We start from the raw sequence: 25,120 nt of genomic DNA, 5'->3' as shown, positions 1-25,120 counted from the left end.
GATTCTAAGGAAAGACTCCGAATGACTGGGCTTGGGTCTCAAGGCCACTCGTGAGAGGAAGCACCGGTCTAGCTGAATACGGTCCTGTGGCTGGCACACAGACATATCACGTGCCCCTCTTAGATGGTGGGGGGGGGGTGGTCCGGGCACACCCTGAGTAGAAAGGTGTTCTCTAAAGAAAGGGATGCTATGATTGCTATGATAATAACAGACAGGATTGCAAAGCATGCTGAACAGTCAAAAACTGCAGCCCTTACGTTCCTTCTGGTTCTCTGTCCTCTTTCCATTTCACAGATGAGAAAACGAAGCTTCAGAGTATTTAATCTACTTTCCCAAGGATCCACAACTAACACATACCAGAGTCGGCCTGACTCCCACACCTAAAGTGTTTCACTGGATAGACAGAGATCAACCTGTTGGGCCATAGCTGTCCAAAAATGCAGCCATAGAAGAATTATTATAAAAAAAATCAGTAAATTCTTGTTTAAATAAATCAGTGGATTGCCCACAAATGTTACTGTACTGGGGAAGCACAACTCTCCCAGCATAAAAGTAAAATGAGATTTCTGTGCTTTCACATGTGCTCCTTCCTGATAATGAAGGCTACTGACATAGTTTAACAATGAAATGTCTTACTCAAAAACTCTTAATAAACGCCAGATATTGAACCCACCAAAGGCAGGAATTAAAGCCAAAATATCCTTTCAATATTAGGAGGGTGGTTTTCTGCCTCCTTTGCCAGTCCACCTCCACCTTGAGGTTCATAATAGGCACACAGACTTCATCTGAATCTACAATGAAAGGCAGTGATTATTGGTATTTGACTAGAACAAAGCTAGGTTCTATTGCCTGAAAGTCAACCAACCTCATCCTGAATCCTGGATGCTTGTGTACATCCTACATGAATTTGGGTGTCATCAAGAAACTGCAACCCAAGAGAGACTTAAAAACTGAGCCTCTAACAAGCTTTCGTTTTTCAAAACATCCACAATCACAGTAGTTTTAGTACATGTATGCCCTGGACTAAGGTTCTAAGAGCCAAGCCAGCAGGCAAACAGCAGCACAGGTGTGGGCAGCCACCTCGACCAAATTTTCAAGGAAGACAACAGGATAAATCAATTCAGAAATTAGGAGGCTACATGCACACAGATTTGATAGTGGGCCATGAAGTGGTGCAGAGGGTTCCCGACCAAAGTATCAATGATGTGACAGTAAAAATGATATGCTTCCATGCTCAGCATTAGGATGACAAACAAAAGAAAGTTTCAGTAGGATTTCTAAAATATGTATTGTTGTTATGGAAGTTCAGCCACTGCCTGTGAGATTACAGGCAAAACTCCTAAATTCTCTCAGCCACAACTCCTCTTCTGAGAAATCCAGAGAAAGGAACCGTCCAATGTGGCACTTGAGCTCTGTCCATATTGTTGGACCCATAAAGATCACAGTATGGGTCAGGCTATAAGCAGTCTAGTGAAGAAAAAAAACAACAACAACAAAAAAAAACCTGGGTGGACTGAGATTTGTGTGCCTCTCCAAGAGACAGAGTATGCATTGTAAGTCCAACCAAGTGAATTGTTTATTAAAAATCTATTTTCTAAGAAATACAATGGAATTCAAAGTCTCTACAACATAACATTCTCAATGTCCAGGATACAACCCCAAATGACTCAACACATAAAGAACCAGGAAAATGTGACGCATTTTTTATAAAGATGAACCCTAAAATGACCAAGATGTTGGAATTAACATAAAGGACCTTAGAGCAGTTACAATGGCTATGCTGCACAAAGCAAAGGGCAATATAGTAAAAATAAATAAAAATATAGGAAATTTAAGAAAGAGAGAAAAACTATTTTTAAAAACTCAAGAATTTCCACTTAGGTATTAGGCACATCATAGTCAAACTGCTGAAAGTTAAAGATTAAAGAAAAATCTTAAAAGGAGACACATTATATATCAGATAGCAATGATTCAAGGTTTCCTGACTTCTCATCTGCAACTATGTAGATCAAGCCACAATGGTACATAATCTTTACAGTAATGAGAAAAAAACTGTCAACCCAATAATCTGTATTTAATAGATATATTTTCCAAAAGAGAAAGTGAAATGAGATGAAGGAAAAAAATTAAAAATATATATTTCAGATAAATTAAAATTAAAAGAATGCACTGGCAGCAGACTTAACACCACATAGAATACTAAGGGAAATTCTTCAGGCTGAATGGAAATGACATCAGAGAAAAATGCAGGCTTGCATGGAAGATATAAGATAAAAGGTAATTAACAAGGACTATTTTCTTCCTCCTAATTTTTAAAAACCTCCAAAAATACATAAATATTGCTAATATTATTATATATGTATATATAATTTATAATTTAAATATATATATTTTAAGCAAAAAGCTCTAATATTGTTTTGGAAATTTATAATTTAAAAAACTATAATATATGTGACAACTGTAGTATAAAGTTTGACTGAGGTGGTAAGTGGACCTATACTGTTGTCAGATTTTTACATTTATGTCAAGTATAAAATATTAACTCTAAGGAGACTGTGAATTAAATTAAGGATGTATACTAAAAGTCCTAGAGCAATAATTTTAAAAGATAATAGAAAAAAGTAAAACTATAAAGTCAATAGAAAAATTAAATGAAGATTCTAAATTTCTAATTAATCCAAATCCAAAATAACATGGGAAAAGAGAGAGAGAGAAGCAGAAAACAAATAAAATCATAGCAGACCTAAATCAAACCAAATCAATAATTATATTTGCTATCAATGAGCCAAACACTCCAACTAAATGATAGAGATTGCCAGAATGAATTAAAAAAAAAAAAAGGAAGACTTAACAATATGCTAGTGAAATATAAAAACACAGACAGAATGAAAGTGAATGCATGAAAAAAATATATGTCATGGAAACAGTAAGCACCAATAAGATAGAATGGCTATAGTAATCTTGGAGAAAATAAGCTTCAAAGTAAATATTAGATACTATTAACAAAGACAAAGGAGAACATTTCACCATGAAAATAGGGTCAATTCATCATGAAGACACAACAATCATACATGTGTATGTGCTGAGCTACACATTCAAAGTATAAGAGGCAAAACTGACCAAACTAAAGGATGGAGAATTATCTCCATAATGAAACTTGAAGATTTTACACAACTCTCTCAGAAAGGGATAAAACAACTAGATTTTAAAAATCAGTAATGACTGGGCGCCTGGGTGGCTCAGTGGGTTAAGCCGCTGCCTTTGGCTCAGGTCATGATCTCAGGGTCCTGGGATTGAGTCCCACATTGGGCTCTCTGCTCAGCAGGGAGCCTGCTTCCTCCTCTCTCTCTCTGCCTGCCTCTCTGCCTACTTGTGATCTCTCTCTGTCAAATAAATAAATAAAATCTTTTAAAAAAAAATCAGTAATGACCTAGAAGATCTAAATAACATTAACTACCTCAACTGATATTTATTGAATATTGTACCCAATGACTTTTTAAAATTATGTTATGTTAGTCACCATACAGTTCATCCTTAGTTTTTGATCTAGTGTTCCATGATTCACTGTTGGCATATAACACCCAGTGCTCCATGCAATCCAGGCCCTCCTTAACAACCATCACTGGTTGTTAAGTGATGGAGCACTGGGTGCTATATGCAAACATATGTTAAGTGATGGAGCACTGGGTGTTATATGCAAACATCCCTCTATCCCCCTCCCCTCTAAAACCCTCAGTTTGTTTCCCAGAGTCCGTAATGGTTTTAATTACGTAATATTTTAATTTTCATTAAAATTTAAAATCTCCCTGCCTCAAAACACACTGCTAGTAAAAGTAATGGGCAAACCATATTCTGGTTAAAAAAAAAATCTCATATCTGACAAAGGACTGGTATCTCATGGTTTGTTTCCCCCTCTGATTCCACCGCTTTGTTTTTCCCTTCCTTCTCCTAATGTCCTCCATCTTATTCCTTATGCTCCACAAATAAGTGAAACCATATGATAACTGACTTTCTCTGCTTGACTTATTTCACTTAGCATTTCACTTAGCATCTCCTCCAGTCCGATCCATGTTGATACAAAATTTGGGTATTCATCCTTTCTGAAGGCCGAATAATATTCCATTGTATATATGGACATCTTCCTTATCCATTCGTCTGTTGAAGGGCATCTTGGCTCTTTCCAAAGCTGGGTTATTGCGGATATTGCTGCTATGAACATTGTGCATGTGGCCCTTCTTTTCACTACCACTCTATCTTTGGGGTAAATACCTAGTAGTGCATATTATACCTAATGACTTTAAAATACATGTTTCTTTCAAGTAGGCATGGTGTATTCTAAAATAAGCAATAAACTGGGCATAAATTTGAGCCTTAATAAATGGAAATGGATTAAAATTTCACAGAGTATATTCTTAGAACACAGTAGAATAAATTAGAATCAAGAATACTAAGAAGTTTAGAAGAAAAACCCCCAAATGTTTGGAAATTAAAGAACACATGCCTAAAAAATGCATGGGTCAAAGAAGAAATCATAAGAGAAATTAGAAAATATTATAAACTATGTACTAATAAAAATATAATGTTTTAAATTTTGTGTGCTATAACTAAAGCAGTACTTGGAGATTTACAGCTTAAAAAGCATATATACATATGTGTGTGTGTATATATATATATACATATATATATATTTGGCTTACCCAATTACAATTTAATACTGCTCAAATTTTTCACATTCAAGTTACTTGATAGAAATACTTCATTTTCTAACTTGCCAGAACTGATTTTTTCATAAGCACAGTTCTTTAATTAGAGATGAAAAGTTTTTCATTTGCTCATCTTTAAGATTTTATTTTTTTAATTTAATTTAATTTTTTTGTGTTCCAAAATAGATATATATTTTTTTAATTTTGTTTATTTGACAGAGAGAGACACAGCAAGAGAGTGAACAGAATCAGGGGGAGTGGGAGAGGGAGAAGCAGGCTCCGTGCTGAGCAGTGAGCCTGATGTGGGGCTCCTAGGACACTGGGATCATGACCTGAGCCAAAGGCAGATGCTTAATGACTGAGCCACCCAAGCACCCCCAAAAGTATATTTTTTAAAATGTATAAAATCTGTAACCGATCACTCCTATATTGACAATCTAAGAATATATAAACTGATCAGGGGAATAAGAGAAAGAACAAATTACTAATAACAGAAATGAAAGAGGAGTTATAATTACAGATTGTATAGAAATTTAAAGGATCATATGATAATATTATAAATATTATAAATTACCTTATGCCAACAAATTTGCTAACACAGAGAAAGGTTGCTAAATCCCTTGAGCATTTCAGCTTAACAAAATTCACATAAGGAAAAACCTCAGAAAATCTGAAATTGATTTTGTTGTCAAAAGCTTTTCCACAAAGAAAACCCTATACCAAATGACTTCATTCATAAATCCTATCCAATGTTTAAAGAAGGTAACACCAATTCTACACAATATCTTTCAGAAAATAGAACCCAAAAGTAGAACTCCCACTTGTACAAGGTATCTGATTTTATACAAGGTCACCAAAGCAAGCCAGTGAACAAAGGAAAGTCTTTTCAAGAAATGAACTTCCAAAAAAAAGAAAAGAAATGGACTTCCATATACAAAAAAAAAAAAAAAAAATAGACCCTCAGCACTTCCCTCCCAACACACACACAGTTTATTTCAAGATACATCATAAACTAACCCTATAAGCTAAAGCCATAAAGCTTTCAGAAAGTGAACATAGTACAATATCTTCATGACTTGAGTACATTTTCTTGAGCCAAGTTTTCTCACACAAGTCACATAAAGTAATAACCTTATAAGTTAAAACACTTAACAAATTAGACTTCATTAAAATTTAAAATCTCCCTGCCTCAAAACACACTGGTAGTAAAAGTAATGGGCAAACCATATTCTGGTTAAAAAAAAAAATCTCATATCTGACAAAGGACTGGTATCTGTATATATAGCCCATACCTCAGTAATAAGAAGAAATCAATCCCTCTTGATATCCTGTTTTCATTTCCTTTGGATATTTACCCAGAAGAGGGATTGCTAGATCATACAGTATTTTGAATTTTGAATTTCATTCTATTTTTTATTTTTTTAGGAACCACCACTCTGTTTTCCATAGTGGCTGAGCCAATTTATATCCCCACCAACTGCAAGAGGGTTCTCTTTTCCCACATCCTCACCAATACTTGTTATCTTTTGTCTTCATGATAATCAACCCAACATGAGTGAGTAATATCTCATTTTACTTATTATAAATATGCATTTCCCTGATGATTACTTAAGCACCTTTTCAGGAACCCATTGTCCATCTGCATGTAATATTCAGAAAAAAATGATTATTTATTTCCTCTTGTCCTTTTTTTTTTTTTTTTTTAAGATTTTATTTATTCACCCGACAGGCAGAGATCACAAGTAGGCAGAGAGGCAGGCAGAGAGAGAGGAGGAAGCAGGCTCCCCCCTGAGCAGAGAGCCCGATGTGGGGCCCGATCCCAGAACCCCGGGACCATGACCTGAGCCGAAGGCAGAGGCCCCAACCCACTGAGCCACCCAGGCGCCCCACCTCTTGTCCTTTTTGAATAGGATTTTGTTGTTGTTGTTACTGAGTTGTAGGAGTTTCCTATATAGTGTGCATATTAACCCCTTTTGTGATATGTGATTTGCAAATATGGTCTCCAATTCTGTAGGTCACCTTTTCATTTTGTCGACTGTTTCTTTTGCTGTGTAGGAGCTTTTTAAATTTGATGTAGTCTTACTCATTGATTTCTGTTTATGTTTCTTTGCTTTTGGTATCATACCCAAAAAACCATTGCCAAGATCAATGTCAAGGAAACTTTTCCCTATGTTTTCCTCTAAGAGTTTTATACTATCAAATCTTATGTATCAATCTTTAATCCATTTCAAGTTAATTTCTGCGGGTGGTGTAAGATAGGGATCCAGTTAAATTTTTCTGCATGTGATTATCCAGTTTTCCCAGAACCATTTGTTTTTATTTTTATTTTATTTTATTTTTTCAGCGTTCCAAAATTCATTGTTTATGCACCACACCCAATGCTCCATGCAATATGTGCCCTCCATAATACCCACCACCAGGTTCACTGCAGCCTCCCACCCCTTCTCCAAAACTGTCAGTTTGTTTCTCGGAGTTCATAGTCTCTCATGGTTTGTCTCCAGCTCTGATTTCTCCCAACTCACTTCTCTTCTCCATCTCCCAGTGTCTTCTTTGTTATTCCTTATGCTCCACAAGCAAGTGAAACCATATAATTGACTCTCTCTGCTTGACTTATTTCACTCAGCATAATCTCCTCCAGTCCCACCCATGTTATACAGAAGTTGGGTATACAACCTTTCTGATGGAGGCATAATACTCCATTGTATATACGGACCATATCTTCTTTATCCATTTGTCCATTGAAAGGCAGCTTGGTTCTTTCCACAGTTTGGTGATTGTAGCCACTGCTGCTATGAATATTGGGGTACAGGTGGCCCTTATTTTCACTACATCTGTATCTTTGGGGTAAATACCCAGGAGCACAATTGCAGAGTCATAGGGGAGCTCTATTTGTAATTTCTTAAGGAATCGCCACACTGTTTTCCAAAATGGTGCACCAACTTTCATTCCCACCAACAGTGTAAGAGAGCTCCTCTTTCTCCACAACCTCTCCAACACTTGTTGTTTACTGTCTTAATTTTGGCCATTCTAACTGGTGTAAGGTGGTATCTCAATGTGGTTTTGATTTGAATTTCCCTGATGGCTAGTGATGATGAACATTTTTTCATGTGTCTGTTAGCCATTTGTTTTTTTTTGTTTGTTTGTTTATTTGTTGTTGTTTTTTTTTTTTTAAGATTTTATTCATTCGACAGAGAGAGATCACAAGTAGGCAGAGAGGCAGCAGAGAGAGAGAGGAGGAAGCAGGCTTCCCAACAAGGAGAGAGCCCGATGCAGGGCTGGATCCCAGGACCCTGGGATCATGACCTGAGCCGAAGGCAGAGGCTTAAACCCTCTGAGCCACCCAGGCACCCCGTCTGTTAGCCATTTGTATGTCTTCTTTGGAGAAGTGTCTGTTCATGCCTTCTGCCCATTTTTTTGATGTGATTATCTGTTTTGTGTGGGTTGAGTTTGAGGAGTTCCTTACAGATCTTGGATATCAGCCCTTTGTTTGTATTGTCATTTGCGAATATTTTCTCCGATTCTGTGGGTTGCCTCTTTGTTTTTTTGACTGTTTCCTCTGCTGTGCAGAAGCTTTTGATCTTGATGAAGTCCCAAAAGTTCATTTTACCTTTTGTTTCCTTTGTCTTTGGAGACATGTCTTGAAAGAAATTGCTGTGGCGGATGTCGAAGAGGTTACTGCCTATATTCTCCTCTAGGATTTTGATAGATTCCTGCCTCAGGTTGAGGTCTTTTATCCATTTCAAGTTAATCTTTGTGTATGGTGTAAGAAAATGGTCGAGGTTCATTTTTCTATACATAGCTGTCCAATTTTCTCAGCACCATTCATTGAAGAGACTTGTCTTTTTTATGCTGTATATTTTTTCCTGCTTTGTTGAAAATTATTTGACCATAAAGTTGAGGGTCCATATCTGGGCTCTCTACTCTGTTCCACTGGTAATACTTACCAGTAGTTCCACGTAATACTTACACTGTAGACTTACACAATGTTATATGTCAATTATATCTCAATAAATTTCTCTAACAAAACAAATGCAATAAAGATGTTTAGAAAAGTGGGGGAAAAAACAAATAGCCTTTTCTTTTTAATGGCAAAAGCTTTGCACAGAAACTCCACAAAGGAAGATACGTGACTGGCCATTAGCACATGAAATAAATGTTGATCATTATTAGTCATCAGGAAGTACTCATTCAAGTTACACTGAGATTCCACTGAACACCCATCAGAAGAGTGAAAGTGAAAATCTGTTGGTAAGGGTGTGAAACGAGGATCTTTTAGGAGTAGTATAAAATGGCACAACCATCTTGGAAAACCTTTGGGCTGTTTTGCACAAAACAACATACACCCAGTCTACGATCCAGCAATTCCAATCCTAAATATTTATTTAAGCATATGAGGTCATATGCTTATGAAAAAAAGACAACATAAATTTTTGCAGCAACTTCATGAAAAAAAAAAAACCAGTAAAACCTAGGAACAGAAAAAATAAGAAACAACAACTAGGAACAGTCCTGGAGTCTGTTACGATGAAAATAGATTACCAACTGATATAGTAATAGAACGTAATACTATTATCAATGAAAAGGAAAGAACCTGTTGCTAGATGAAACTCAAGAACATTAGGCTCCAAAATTATTATGTGTACAAAATACTCAGAAGCATTACACAAAAGATCGCTTATGTAGGAATCCATTTACATTAGGTTCTAAAATAGGGAGACCTCCTCTATGGAGGAAGTGTGGTTGGGATGAGGATGAGTTTTGACTGGAAAGTCTCAACAGGGGAATTCTGGATGACAGTAATCTTCTATATCTTTGGGGAGGTGCAAATTACACAGATATATGCATTCCTCAAAAGTCAGCAAATGCAAATGTAATATTTGTGCATTGTACTGTATGTACTCTTTACACCAAGAAAAACTAGATGAATCTTTTTGCTAAAATATTTAGGGGAAGGGTACAGATATTTGCAATTTACTATAAAATGAATAAAAGGTAACATGGATTAATAAATAGAAGGATAGGAATTTCACAAAATAAGTTTGATAAAATGTTCATGGTAGAATGGACATGGTGGATATGGATGCTTACTATGACATTCTTTCAACTTGGCTGTATTTTTGTAAATTTTCCTATTAAAGTGTTAGAAAATATTAACACACATCCAGTCAACCCTGACCCTTAGGGAAAGGGTACTTTTATTTTTTTTTTGCATTTTTCTTTTTTTTTTCAATTTATTTATTTTCAGAAAAACAGTATTCATTATTTTTTCACCACACCCAGTGCAATCCGTGCCCTCTATAATACCGACCACCTGGTACCCCAACCTCCCACTCCCCGCCACTTCAAACCCCTCAGATTGTTTTTCAGAGTCCATAGTCTCTCATGGTTCACCTCCCCTTCCAGTTTATCCAAATTCCCTTCTCCTCTCTAACACCCCTTGTCCTCCATGCTATTTGTTAATGCTCCACAAATAAGTGAAACCATATGATATTTGACTCTCTCTGCTTGACTTATTTCACTCAGCATAATCTCTTCCAGTCCTGTCCATGTTGCTACGAAAGTTGGGTATTCATCCTTTCTGATGGAGGCATAATACTCCATAGTGTATATGGGTACTTTTTGAAGTCTGAATTCAGTTCCTCCAAATCCACCCCATACACACGAATCTCCTGGGCTTCTCACTGTCAGTGTTCTTCAGACTGGACTTCAGTTATCTGTTTCTTTCTCTGCCTCCTCCGTGTATGTAAGAGATCCCCAAAAGGAGGCACCACATCTGGTTCATTTCTGTGACCTCAGAACCTAGAACAGGGCCCAGAACAAACTGATCCACTGTATGAGGGCAGGCAGGTGAGGTAAGCAGGAGCATAGAGGAGCAAATAAAAGAGGGAATAAAAGAAAGGAAGTAACAAACCAAAGCTGCTTGGTTTTATATCAGCCCCTGATTGGTTGGTTTTATATCAGAAGCTGCCAATAACAAGACACAGGGATGAGAAAACTAAGAGAAACCACAACGACAAGGGTTCTGTTAGAGCCAGAGCTAGATGGCTTACCAAGAGGAGGAGGGCTATGTAAAATCAGGAGCCTTGCCAAGCCTGGCCCGCCATTTGTCAACAAGGAAAGAGGTCATGAACGGTGAGATGTTCTGGGAACGTAAGTGTACCTACCTGCCCCAATGCCACACTTATGCCCAAACAAAGGACTCTTCAGGGGACCTGGGTGGCTCAGTGGGTTAAGCCGCTGCCTTGGGCTCAGGTCATGATCTCAGGGTCCTGGGATCGAGTTCCGCATCAGGCTCTCTGCTCAGCAGGGAGCCTGCTTCCTCCTCTCTCTCTCTGCCTGCCTCTCTGCCTACTTGTGATCTCTCTCTGTCAAATAAATAAAATCTTAAAAAAAAAAAAAAAGGACTCTTCATGCAAGAACAGTGCATGTCACCTACTTCCAAAAAAGCACATTTGGGGGGCACCTGGACAGTTCAGTCGGTTAAGTGTCTGACTCTTGATTTCACCTCAGGTCATAATCTTAGGATTGTAAGATGGAGCTCTGTATTGGGCTCCACACTCACCACGGAGTCTGCCTGAGATTTTCTCTCTCCCTCTGCTCCTCCCGCATAAACTTATGCTCTCTCTTTCTTTCTCACAAAACAAAAACAAAAACAAACCACACTTGGTAAAAGCCTCCCTTACCTGACTTCCTGCTGCCTCAGGGAAAAGTACCAAGCACTGAGGGGTCACTGTCTACCAAGCAGAACTTCAAATTCTGGGCTGTGCCACCTCATTTAGGTCTCATGCAGCCTGACATGGAAGACACCGACATGCCCATTTTACATGTGAGCAAACAGAGGCTTGGACCCTACAATGCTGTCATTTGCACCCCTGTGTGCCTGACACCCGAGCGTCTGTGCACCCACAAACCCTTGCTGGCTGATGTCCCAGAGGTAGTAACCATCCCAGGGTAAATTCTTGTTTGCTGGAGGATATTGCATAAGGATGAGCTGTTCCGTGTCAACACAGACCATGGATGGAGCTGTCAGCCCTAGCGCACCCATCCCAGATTCAGCTCAACCTGGTCAGGTGGGGAAGGTTAATGGTGGAGTAGATAGAGAATTTGGTTCAAGGGAAAACCATCACTGACACCCCAGCAGCCTGGCTGGTGGGGGCCAGGCTGGCAATGAAGAAGGTCAATTACTCATTTAAGGTAACTTTTCTTTAATTTTCTTTTTCATTTCAGTACAGTTGACACACAATGTTGCATTAGCTTCTGGTGTACAACATACTGATTCAACAAGGTACCTTCTGAGAAAGGTCTTAATGGGCGAAGAGGCCAGGTTGGGGCCTCTTCTGAGATTTTCAGAAGTTGGGGACAGAAGGAAGGAAAGATTTGTTAAGATTTGAGAGAAAGGGAAGAGCACAGCACTGTAGGGCCTGCATGTGGAAGGGCAGCAGGAACGCCAGGGCCTTCCTCAGTTCCCCAGACTTCTGGGGATTCTGGCAGCTCAGTCCCAGCCACACCTGCCTCAACTTTAAGAAGCACAGGAAAGAAAGGAAGGAGGGGGACCCAGAGGCTGGTCCTGCTCTGGCCAAGGTGAAGGCAGGGAATGCTGAGGGACGGTGTGCTGGGACGTGGGGACAGGCTAGGAAGGAGTCGAGAGATGCATCTGGGAACTGGGTTGTGACCCATGTGTCAGTCTGAAGAAGAACCATGTGTCTTCCCCCATCACACAACACAAACCTCAGTGACATTCTACCCCATAGTCCAAGCCTGGGGAACTGGTCACCCTCCCTCCTCAGGCATGCCCTGAAGCATGAGCTAAGGAAAGGGGGCCCTGGAGGTGGATGAACTCCAGAACAAAAGCAGGAGTGTGGGTTACGACATGACTTCCAAAGAGGCACTGGTCACATCTAAAGTACAATTTCTGAGAGTCTAGTCTCTCATGGTTCATTTCTCCTTCTGATTTCTTCCCCTTCATTTTTCCTTTCCTTCTCCTAATGTCCTCCATGTTATTCTTATGCTCCACAAGTAAGTAAAACCATATGGTAAGTGACTATCTCCTCTTGACTTATTTCACTCAGCATAATCTCCTCCAGTCCCATCCATGTTGATACAAAAGTTGGGTATTCATCCTTTCTGATGGCTGAGTAATACTCCATCATGTATATGGACCATATCTTCATTATCTCTTTGTGTGCTGAAGGGCATCTCGGCTCTTTCCACAGTTTGGTGACTGTGGCCATTGTTGCTATGAACATTGGAGTATATATGGCCCTTCATTTCACTACATCTTTATCTTCAGGGAAAATACCCAGTAGTGCAATTGCTGGGTCATAGGGTATCTCTATTTTTCATTTTTTTGTGGAATCTCCACACTGTTTTCCAAAGTGGCTGCACCAACTTTCATTCCCACCAACAGTATAAGAGGGTCCCCCTTTCTCCACATCCTCTCCAACATTTGTTGCTTCCTGCCTTGTTAACCTTTGCCATTCTAACTGGTGTAAGATGGTACCTCAATGTGGTTTTGATTTGAATTTCCCTGATGGCCAATGATGATGAACAATTTTTCATGTGCCTGCTAGCCATTTGTATGTCTTCATTGGGGAAGTGTCTGTTCACGCCCTCTGCCCATTTTTTGATGTAATTATCTGTTTTTTGAGTGTTGAATTTGAGGAGTTCTTTATAGATCTTGGATATCAGCCCTTTGTCTGTAGTGTCATTTGTAAATATCTTCTCCCATTCCGTGGGTTGCCTCTTTGTTTTTATGACTGTTTCCTTTGCTCTGCAGAAGCTTTTGATCTTAACAAAGTCCCAAAGGTTCATTTTCCCTTTTGTTTCCTTTATCTTTGGAGACATGTCTTGAAAGAAGTTGCTGTAGCGGATGTCGAAGAGGTTACTGCCTATATTCTCCTCTAGGATTTTGATAGATTCCTGCCTCATGTTGAGGTCTTTTATCCAATTTGAGTTTATCTTTGTGAATGGTGTAAGAGAATGGTCAAGCTTCATTCTTCTATATATAGCTGTCTAATTTCCCCAGCACCATTTATTGAAGAGACTGTCTTTTTTACGCTGTATATTTTTTCCTGCTTTGTCGAAGACTATTTGGCCATAGAGTCGCAGATCCATATCTGGGCTCTCTACCCTGTTTCATTGGTCTTTGTGTCCGTTTTTGTGCCAATACCATGCTGTCTTGGTGATCACAGCTTTGTAGTAAAGCTTGAAATCAGACAACGTGATGCCCTCAGCTTTGTTTTTCTTTTTCAATATTTCCTTAGCGATTTGAGGTCTTTTCTGGTTCCAAATTTTAGGACTGTTTGTTTCAGCACTTTGAAAAATGCTACTGGTATTTTGATCGGGATGGCATTGAAAGTATAGATTGCTCTGGGCAGCACAGATATTTTAACAATGTTTATTCTTCTGATCCATGAGCATGTAATGTTTTTCCAACTTTTCATGTCTTCTTCAATTTTTTTCATGAGTGTTCTGTAGTTCCTTGAGTACAGGTCCTTTACCTCTTTGGTTAGATTTATTCCCAGGTAACTTATGGTTTTAGTGCTATTGTAAATGGAATCAATTCCCTGATTTCTCTTTCTACAGTTACATTGCTAGTGTATAGGAAAGCAACTCACTTCTGTGCACTCAGTTTGTATCCTGCCACATTACTGAATTGCTGTGTGAGTTCCAATAATTTGGGGGTGGAGTCTTTTGGGTTTTCCACATAAAGGTTCATGTCATCTGAGAAGAGAGAAAAGTTTGACTTCTTCTTTGCTTATTTGAATACCTTTTATTTCATTTGTTGTCTGAGGATTTTAGAGGGGAAGGGATTGGGGGAGGGGTGAGCCTAGTGGTGGGTATTAAAGAGGGCATGTATTACATGGAGCACTAGGTGTTGTACATAAACAATGAATCTTGGAACACTGCATCAAAAACTAATGATGTATTTTACAGTGATTAACATAACAATAAAAAAATAAAGTACTATTTCTGAATAATCTTTCACTAAGTTAGATTGGGTTCAAAGTGCCCAAAGCAGAATAAATGAACCTGAAACAGTTTCCTAGGGCTTTATTTGTGCTCTGGCCTCTTGCTAGTAAGTGCTTCCCAAACCCTCCTTCTCCCCACCATGGCTGAAGCTTATACACACTCTTGTCTTTCTTATTGTACCATGTGGTAATTGGGAATCTCCAGGGAGACAGAACCACTGAATAAGAAAGAGACAGGGAGACAGGAAAAGACAGATTTATTTTAAGGAATTGGTTCCACAACTGTGGCTGGCAAGTCTGAATTTGCAGGGCAGGCCAGCAGGCTGGAAACCTAGGGGAGTTGGGGTTGCCACCTGGAGGCAGGATTCCTTTTTCCTTAGGGGACTCTCAGTCCTTCTCTTACTTTTGACTGATTGGATGAGGCCCACCCACATTATGGTGGGGGTCATCTGCTTTACTCAAAATCTACAGACTTAAATGCTAATCTATTTTAAAACTACCTTCACAGGGATATCTAGTCTGGTGTCTGACCAAATATCTGAGTACCGCTGCTTAGCCATAAAACCCATAAGATTAACCATCACACACCATACCATAATTTTCAATTTCTCCTACCTGCTTTTTCAATAAGATTTCTGCCCTCAGGAAGCCACCAGTCCTGTCAGGAACACAATATCTAATGTAGCACATGTCTGTTAAATTAACAAGCAACCCAATTCACTTGATAATACAAATCGTCAATCACTTCAACGTGTCCTTGGCCCCACACAGGCTACTCACGGCATGGCAGCCAAGGTGACCTACTATGCACTTCACAAATAGATTATGTTATTCCTGAGGTCAGAACTTCCCAGGGCCTTCCCTTCTCAATCTTTAACATGGCAGACTAGGTCCTATGTGATCTGGTCCTTGTGGACATCACTGACCTCTCCTGCCATTCTCCCCACCTTAAAGCTCCTAAAAACTACTGACCACCCTCCCTTACAGAGCCTTTGCACTTGCTCTTCCCTACCTGGAATCTGCCTTCCTCCTTCACTTCTGTTAGGTTTCTGCTCACATAGCATCTTACCACCAAGGGCACCCTGTCACCCTCTTTGTGAGCACTGGCCAGCAGAAATGTCTAGGATAATGGAAATGACCTATAATCTGAGCTCTCTGGTCTAGTAGCCCCAGCCTCATATGGCTACTAAGCACTTAAACTGTGGCTAGTGTGCCTGAGGAACTAAATGTTTATCATCTTCTTTAACGTTAATTAACTTAAATTTAAATATCCACATGTGGTTAGTAGCTCAGCTATGACAGCTCCGCTCTATAAATCAGCAACCTCTTTCTGCCTATGACAGCTCAGCTCTATAAACCTCTTTCTGCCACTACCTCCCAGAACACCATACCCCCCACATTCCTACAGTTTAATGTACTTATTACTCTGTAATTACCATAAATATACATATTTACCTGTTTGTCATCTCTCTTCTAAATGTAAAGAAAAACACTCAGGTCTACTACTGGATCAAAGTCTAGTGCTTAGCACTGGGTAGGCACTCAGTATTCAAGGACTGAATTAACAAAAGAACTAAAGAAAAGATAAAGGAAGGAAAGAAGGTAGGAAGGAAGGAACAGAGGGAGGAAGGATGGGAGGGAGGGAGAAAAGAGAGGGAGAAGGGGAGGAGAAAATGAAAGGAATGGTGGGAACAAAGGAGGGACGGCTGATTCTATGCAACTTCTTAGATCACTATCTCAGTTTAACTCTATGAATTGTGAATGGTCTAATTAAGAGTGTGGGATTGTTAAAACGGCAGGTGCCTGGTCATCAGTCCTTGGTTCAAATCCCAGCTGGGACACTTCCTGCCTGTGTGACCATGGGTGGGCCACTCCATCCTTTGGAGTCACCAAGTCTAAGTATTTCTGTCTAGGCTCTTCCACTTCTATAATAGAAATAATATTTACTTGAGGATATAAGGATATCTGACATTCAGTATGTAACCAAAGCAAATATTACCAAAGGAGATTTCTGAGTAAGTGGGAACAGACAGGCTCGGCTAGGGGGCTCCTTCTTATTCTCTAAAAGTCCTTGCCTTCTTTTCATTGTTTCCAAGAGCCTGTCACTGGAAACAGTTGAGGATTACAAATAAGTACTTTCCACAAACCAAGCTCCCAACAACAACACCACCAAAAAAAAAAAAAAAAAAAAAGCCCAAGACAGTTGGATTCACTGTGGAATTTTACCAAAATGTTTTACCAGACATTTCAGGAAGAATTAATACCAATTTTCTCAAATACTTCCCAAAAACCGAAGAGGAGGGAACACAACCACTCATGTTACAGGCCTGAAAGGACCATGTTAACAAAGCCAGGCAGAGAAAGACACAAGAAAACAAACTACAGGCCAATCTATCTGGTGAATATGGATGCAAAACTCCTCAGCAAACTACTAGCAAATCAAATCAATAGCACTTTAGGGGATCACACACCATGAGCAAATGCAACTTATCCCTGGGGCATAAGGATGTTTCAACATATGGAAATCAATTTATGTGATATCCCACAGTAACAAAATAAAAGATAAAATCACATGATCATCTGAACAGAGGCCGAAAAAGCACTTGACAAAAGAACACTTTCATGATAAAAATCCTCAACGAAGTAAGAATAGAAGGGAATTACCTCAATACAAGAGAGGTCATATATGAAAAGCCTTCAATTAACATTATAGTGAAAAACTGAGTTTCCTTTAAGATCAGGAATGAGGCAAGGATACCCACTATCCCTACTTCTATTCAACATAGTACTGGAAGTCCAAGCCAGAGTATTTAGTTGAAAACAAAATAAAAGGCATCCAAATTGGAAAAAAAGTAAAATTGTCCCTGTTTGCAGCTGATATAATCTAATATATAAAAAATCCTAAAGATGCCACTGGGATGGGGGGGGGGAGTTGAATGAATGAATTCAGTAAAGTTGCAGGATACAAAATCAATACACAAAAATCAGCTGTGTCTCCATAGTCTAATAATGAATTATCTGAAAATGACATTAGGGAAACAGTCCTATTTATAATAGCATCAAAAAGAATAAATACTTAGGAATAAATTTAACTAAGAAAGTAAAAGACTGATATATAGAAAATAACAGAACCTTGACAAAAGAAATTAAGACACAAACAAAAGGAAAGGCATCCATTTCATGGATTGGAAGACTTACTATTATCAAAATGTCCATACTACCCAAAGCAATTTACAGAGTCAATGCAATCCCCATCAAAATCCCAATGGCATTTTTTTACAGAAATAGAAAAAATTATAAATCATATGGAACCATGAAAGATCACAAACAACTGAATCAGTCTTGGGCAAGAGCAAAGTTGGTAACACCACACATAGCTGATTTCAAATTATGTTACAAAGTTACAGTCATCAGAACAACAAATGGTGCTGGCATAAAGACAGACATAGAGACCAATGGAACATAATAAAGATCCCAGAAAAAAAAATCCATGCATATATGGTCCACTGATCTTTAACCAGGGTACCAAGAATATACAGTGGGTAAATGCAGTCTCTCCACAAATGGTGCTGGAAAACTGGATATCCAAACGCAGACAAATGAACTTGAACCCTTATCTCACACCACACACAAAAGTCAACTCAAAATGAGTTAAAGGTTTAAATGCTAAGACTTAAAACTATAAACTTCCTAGAAGGAAACATTAAAAAAAAAAAAAAAAGCTTCATGACATTGGTCTTAGCAATGATTGCATAGGTATGACATCAAAAACACAGTAACAAAAATAAACAAGTACACCAAACTAAAAAGCTTCTTGAACAGCAAAGAAAATAGTCAACAGAATATAAAGACAACCTACAGCATGGGAGAAAACATTCAGAGGCCAGATATCTGATAAGGGGGTCATCTCCAAATATGTAATGAGCTCCTCCAATTCAATAGTAAAAAAAAAAAAAAAAATTAAAAGTAAGAATCTGATTTTAAGGTGGGCTACGGACTTGAATAGGTGTTTCTCCAAACAAGATGTACAAATGGCTCACATGTATGTTAAAACATGATGAGTAGGACTAATCATCAGGGAAATGCGAATCAAAATCACAGTAAGTGGGCACCTGGGTAGCACAGTCAGTTAAGCTTCTGACTCTTGGTTTTGACTTGGGTCCTGATCTCAGGGTCATGGGATTGAGTCCCATATCTGACTTCATGCTTGGTGCAGCGTCTGCTTGGGATTCTCTCTCTCTTTCCCTTTGCCCCTCCCATCATGCCCTCTCTCAAATACATAAAGGAAAAAAAAACATACAATAATATAATCACCTTACACCTGTCAGGATGGCTACTATCAAAAAACAAAACAAAACAACAACAACAAAACAAAAGACAACAAATATTGGCAAGGATATAGAGAAATTAGAGCCCTTGCACACTCTCTGTTTCTATGGGAATGTAATGGATAATATAAAATGCTTCTATGGTGGGAATGTAACATGGCGTACCCACAATGGAAAACAGCATGGCAGTCCCTCAAAAAATTAAAATGAGAACTGCCATATGAACTCAGCAACATCACTTCCAGATGTTTATCCAATATAATTGAAATCGGATTTGAGAAGAGATCATTGTACTCCTATATTCATTGTAGCATTAGTCACAATAGCCAAGATTTGGTAACAATGTAAATGGCCATCAACAACAGACAACTGAATTTTAAAAATGTGGTATATAGGTATAATGAAATATGATTCAGCATTTAAAAGAGAAAGAAATTTTACAATACAAATTCTATAATACAACACAGATGAATCTTGAGGAAGCCATGCTAAGTGAAATAAGTCAGTAATGGAAAGACAAATACTGCCTGCTTCTACATATACAAAGTATCTTAAAAGTCATAAGTATCAAAGTCCTAGAATCAAAGAAAGGAATGGTGGTCGTGGGGTACTGAGGAGCTAGGGAAATGGGGAGTTACTAACCAAGGGGCATAAAGTTCCAGCTATGTAAGATACTGGATAAACTCTAGAGTTCTGCTGTTCAACATTGTACTCATAGTCAACAATAATATATGGCAAACTTAAAAATTTGTTCTGAGGGTAGATCTAATGTCAAGGATTCTTTCCACAATAAAAATTCTTTATAAAATGCCTACAGTGCAGGAAAGAGTTGATGTTGGCTGTTTCCTAAATCTGTGGCTTTTGTTTTCCACTTTCCTCATTTAGATCCTCAAGGAAGAAACGGCATAAGCAATCTTGAAATAATTACCATTGTAATCCACCTAACCCAGGGCTGCCGTGGTAACCTAATTTGCAAAATGAAATTATAGTGGATCCAAAGGAAACTATTCAAACTTTCTTTCACATTTCAAATTTGGCAAACTGAAATCTGTCAAACAGGAAATTCCCAGTGCCCGGCAACCAACATAGAAACAGACACAGACACGCACATGTACATGACCCTAGGGGTTGGGACTTTTATATTTTGTTAATGAAATTTTTAAAAATCCATCATCCTTACCTTTCCAAAACTCCCTTTGCCAATGGCCCGCAGAATCTGAAAATGGTCAAAGTTGACTGCAAAAGAAAATGAGGGAAAGAAACAAATCAGATTTGCCAAACCTTGCACTGGTTCTTGGAATTTCTCCCTATGTACCTACCCGTGTATTCCAAATGGCTTCTGGCTTCAATTCATTCCATCTGCCATGGCAGCACTCCACCACTGAATGGATACTTCTCAGCACATTTTGTGCCCCACCCCCAACACCTCCCCAGTGGGTATATCGGATGAGAGACATCTTTTGGGCCCAGGGGAAGGGATCACAGAGAAAAATCTGGATACTTGAGTTACCAAATTCTTGCACTTACTGTTGTTCCCTTTGCCAGGATGACTTTCCCCTACCTCTTATCTTACATGCTCAGATCTTACACACTCAGCTCACCTGTCTCAGGGTCCAAGGTGTTAATCTGTCTCCTTTATGGTATCTGAACCTTAAAATGCACTGACCATATCATGGGTCTTTCCTGCTTGGATGTCTGTCTAGCCCGGGCATGGTGAGCTACTGGAGAACGGCGATGATGATCCCTCAGTCTCATCCTGGCAGTGCCCTGTCTCATGCCTTCCCTTTCCTCAGAGGTCTCCCCAGTCTTGCTATTTCTACTGCCTTACTCTGGTCTGGTTTCCGCCCCAACCCTACAGGGCAGCAGACCAACAAGTCATGTTACTATATCCAATGGATACCTTTCTGTCCTCCTTGCACATGGTCGCTCGTCCTTTTTAAGCACCTGCTTGGCTTCTATGGAGGCCAGTTCATGCTTCAGCTCATGCTTCGTGCACATTCAGCTTCATCCTCCCAACCACTAAATACTGAATTCTATCAAGCCTCCATCTACCACCTTCCTTTTCACGCTGGCTCCAAAAAAGGCTTCCAACAGCACCTAACCGCCAATGACTCTCCAAGGAACCTCTTCTCTAGCCTCCAGTCTTTATGTACTGATTGACGCCTGCTTCACAACAACTCTTAAAAGATTCAAAGCCACCTTGAACCCAACAGGTCAAGGGGAGCATAGGAGGAGTACTTCATCATGCATTTGACCTCATGCACTCAAAGTCTAGAAACTCATCTGACACCCCTCTCTCACCCAACCCCTTAGCTATCCCTTTATCTGGTTAGGTGCACTGTACCTCTTGGCTCTCTCTCCCTTCTGTCCACCAGTAGCCACTCTGTGGTCCAGTACTCCATCCTCTCTTGACCTTCCCATCCCAGAAAATGTGCTTATTGTAGGCAACCCACCTTGCTCAGCCTCTGCTCCCAACCCTTCAATCCTCCCTCATTGTTTTCTGGGAAATGAGCAAATTCTTAGACAATCAGACCGCTGCCACTTCTACTGCACCCCCCACCATGCTCCCCACACCACTGAGCTCCAGATGCACAAGCTTCTTTCTTGTGCCTAGAACAGTCATTCTCCACCCCTTTAACGCTCTTCTCCTGGCTGTACAGTCACTAACTCTGCTCCCTCTTCACCCTTTTGCATCCAGAAAAAACTGCTCTCAGCCTCCAGATGAGTCTGCCTCCCACTACACTCTCCCAGGGCTGTGGGACCCTCCTGCAAAACACACTGTTCTGTATTATTGTACACGGATTTGATTTAAATCCGTTTTTCCCCACTAGATGCTAAGCTCCCTGAAGTCAAAGGACATGTCTGCTTGTCCCCCGCGTCCCCAGCACCTAGCACAGTGTCAGCACACAGTGATGATTCAACAGCAATTTGTCACTAAAGGGCCAACTGAAAGCAGTTCCCCACATTCACAGTGCCAAGCACAATTGCTGGTCCATAATGAGTGTTCGGTAAATATTTTTTAATTAGATTGAATTACAGCCAGTTCCCAATAACTAGGAGAGGCATGTCGTTTATAAAAGATGAAGTGAATTGATTAGTTCACTACATTATGGGGGAGAGTATGTGGGGAAGTGAACGAACACAATTAGTTGCCTCTGTTTTAAACGTACGAGCAGGAGGACACTTAATGTTGAATTGCGTCCCTACAGACGGAAGTCAGAATCCAAGGTGCCATCGAATGCCTGACGTGCTTAGAATAGAGAGGCAACATTCATGGGTAACTTAGCAAAACCTGGGTTCCTTGACCTTTGCTTTCCTTGGTGTAGAACCTTCCAGGAAAAGAAATTCCGGGCTTTCACTTCTTGCCCACTCACCAAAAGTCAAAGAAGAAAAGAAAAACACGGTATCTAGACTGCATTTGCCATGTGCCCAGCAGTGAGCTAAGAAATTATGCAGATTGTCTCGCAAACCCCAACGCCCCCGAGGGCTTGCCAGCTGTCCCCCACTCAGCAGCAAACATCTCTGCTTCCCCAAATTCTCACTGGAGCATCAGGGCTGTTCCTCTGGGCTGTGATTTCCCAGGCCTGGAAAGCCATTCCCCAACACCCCAGCTCCTGCCTGGCCTAGACACGTGGCTCCCATGCTCTCTCAGGAAGACTTTCCCCACTCCCAATGCATCCCATTCTCCTTCATGCCGTCTCTGGACTTCCTGATCTGGCCACCGATCAGGAGAACCCAGCCTGAGTCAGAGTGCTTAGGTCCACAAGCCAGCCCTGCCACAGCCTTGGATGAGTCACTGGGCCTCTGTGTGCCTCACTTCCCCCACCTGTAAAGTGGGAGCATCGGTGACTACCTTCCACAGAAGTGTAGAGTAGTGCCTGACACGGCGTCCTCCGAAAAAGCCCTCGCGGTTGTCCAGGGGGTGAGGAGCAATCCTCCATCCCATCTGGTTTCTTCTAAGAGGCCTATTTCCCTGGACACCCATGGCCTCTTGCCCCATCAAAGGTAGTATGAGCCGGACAAGGAATCACAAAGTGTATTTCTGCTTGTTCTGTTATCTCTCTGCAAACTGTCTTCAGGGAGCAAGATTTTCCTCTGACCCTTTTCCCCAGAAGCTTCTTAGGGCCAGCCGCATGTGCAGGGTACTGTGCAGCTCAGAGTTGCCATGAAGAGTCTGGGAGTCTGGCTAATTCTGGGCTTCAGCATCAGGGAGTCCTTGCTGGTGCCCTCCTGGGCCACACACCTCAAACCCAGGTAAAGCATGGCTCTCCACTGCCCACCCCCACCCCGACTTGTCTCTTAACTGGAGAGGGGTATTAATTACCCAGCCAACTGGCAAATGCCAAAACCCATTATCATTTTTTTAAAAGATTTTATTTATTTATTTATTTAACAGAGAGAGAGAGAGAGAATATAAGCAGGGGGAGTAGGAGAGGGAGAAGCAGGCCTCCCGCCAAGCAGGGAACACAATGCAGGGCTCCATCCCAGGACCCTGGGACCATGACCCGAGTTGAAGGCAGATCCTTAACGACTGAGCCACCCAGGCACCCCAAAACCTATTATTATTTTAATAGTTAGTATTATAATGCTGTAAGTAGTCTTTCTCATCCTTATCCCCTACAAAAATGTGTCCTCCTTGCGGGCTTCTTACACAATATATGAGACAAATAGGTACTCATTTAATGTTTATTTGCTTATTGGACTAGATTGGATTTAAATGACTTTGAGCATATGGCCTGTGTTTTCCATTTATTTGGCATCTCCCTGAGGCCTGGTATACTGATACTTACATAAGTAATGCCTACATGAGCACACTTTGAATAAGTGAAGGGTTTACAGTTGGCTGGTAAGCATTTGAAATGGCTTCAGTGAGCTTGCCAAGCAAAAGACAGGTCTAGAAGTTACACTGTCACATAAGGTTGTTGGTCCAGAGCAAGAGGTCTTGGCTGGGGGACATGAAGGGTTAACCAGTGAGTTTCTTAGGGTGACCACCTTATCGTGGTTTGCCTGGGACCTACCTTGTTTTATCACTGACAGTGATGCAGTCCTGGGCAAACCACGACAGTTGGTCACCCACAGGTTTCTAAAATCATTAACCTGGCCCACTGGGAGAAGTCACACTCACTCCTCCAGGAGGAGGGTAAGGTACACTTGGGGACGGCAAGGTATACTCTTTAAAGAGACACTGTTCAGAACACAAGACACAGAGGAAGCTGACAAGGGTGACACTGTGACAATTTTGCTGTGAAGGTAGAAACAAGGGGGCACACTTGCCAGTGACTTCACCCACACAAGACAGCAGTGGCATCCACCTGGAGGACTGTCACAGGAACAAGGAAATGACACACGGGCCATTAAATAACTGGTTGCTTGCCCCGCAAGGGCAACTCTCCCAACCCCGCTGGGCTCAACTCTCTCTGCTTCTCTAATTAAGAAAGCTCAGGTCTGCTTAGGGACCTATGTGACCAGCCCCAGGTAATGAGTCACAACTGGTCTAATCCAGTGGTATTCATCCCTGGAGGCTTCTTAAGACAGATCATGGCCCCACTCCTTAGTTTCTGCAGAGGGACCAGAGAATTTGCATCCCTACTAAGTTCCTGGTGATACTGACAGTCAGGGGCCAACTGTGCATCCCACTTTCCCAGACATTTGTGCTGCTGGCAGTGATCCTGTGCCCAGACCTAGTCAATGAGAGCAGAGGATTATGGGGGTATTTCTGGGAAAGCATTTCTTTTTCCTGATGAAAAGGGATTTATAGGTAGAGTGGCTCTTTGACCCTCCTGCCTCTTCCTACAATAGATATGGATACGATGTCTGGAGCTATAGCAGCCATCTTGTGACTATGAGGCAAGATAGGTGCAGAGAAACCACTCTCTGTTGTCAAGCCTTTGAAGCCATGCCAGGAACCACCTACCTCTGGACTTATCAAAAAAAAAAAAAAAATCTTATTTGTTCAAACCACTGGGGCTCAAGCTTACTATTACTAGAAACCAGAGGCACTCCTATCTGACACACAAAGCCAGCCACACAGAGATTTAGTAAACGCCAACTATTTTATGGTTGCATTTCCAGCCTCATCAAAATTTTACTAAAAGGAAGAAGAAGAAACGTGTCTGGG

General features: G+C 40.5%; 1 protein-coding gene across 1 annotated transcript in view; it reads right to left on the bottom strand.

The window, feature by feature from the left end:
• The window catches only part of STK32B (serine/threonine kinase 32B), a 414,607-nt gene that overhangs the window by 293,481 nt on the left and 96,006 nt on the right, over positions 1-25,120 (bottom strand). Inside the window, exon 2 of the mRNA XM_044226223.1 lies at positions 20,183-20,238. Within this exon, the coding sequence (XP_044082158.1) occupies positions 20,183-20,238 (56 nt within the window). The remainder of the gene's footprint in view (positions 1-20,182; positions 20,239-25,120) is intronic.

This window comes from Neovison vison, chromosome 11, assembly GCF_020171115.1.
Source record: "Neovison vison isolate M4711 chromosome 11, ASM_NN_V1, whole genome shotgun sequence".
In the NCBI taxonomy this organism is placed as follows: domain Eukaryota; kingdom Metazoa; phylum Chordata; class Mammalia; order Carnivora; family Mustelidae; genus Neogale; species Neogale vison.
Note: the sequence above shows the minus strand (reverse complement) of the source record. Positions and strands in the feature narration are given on the sequence as shown.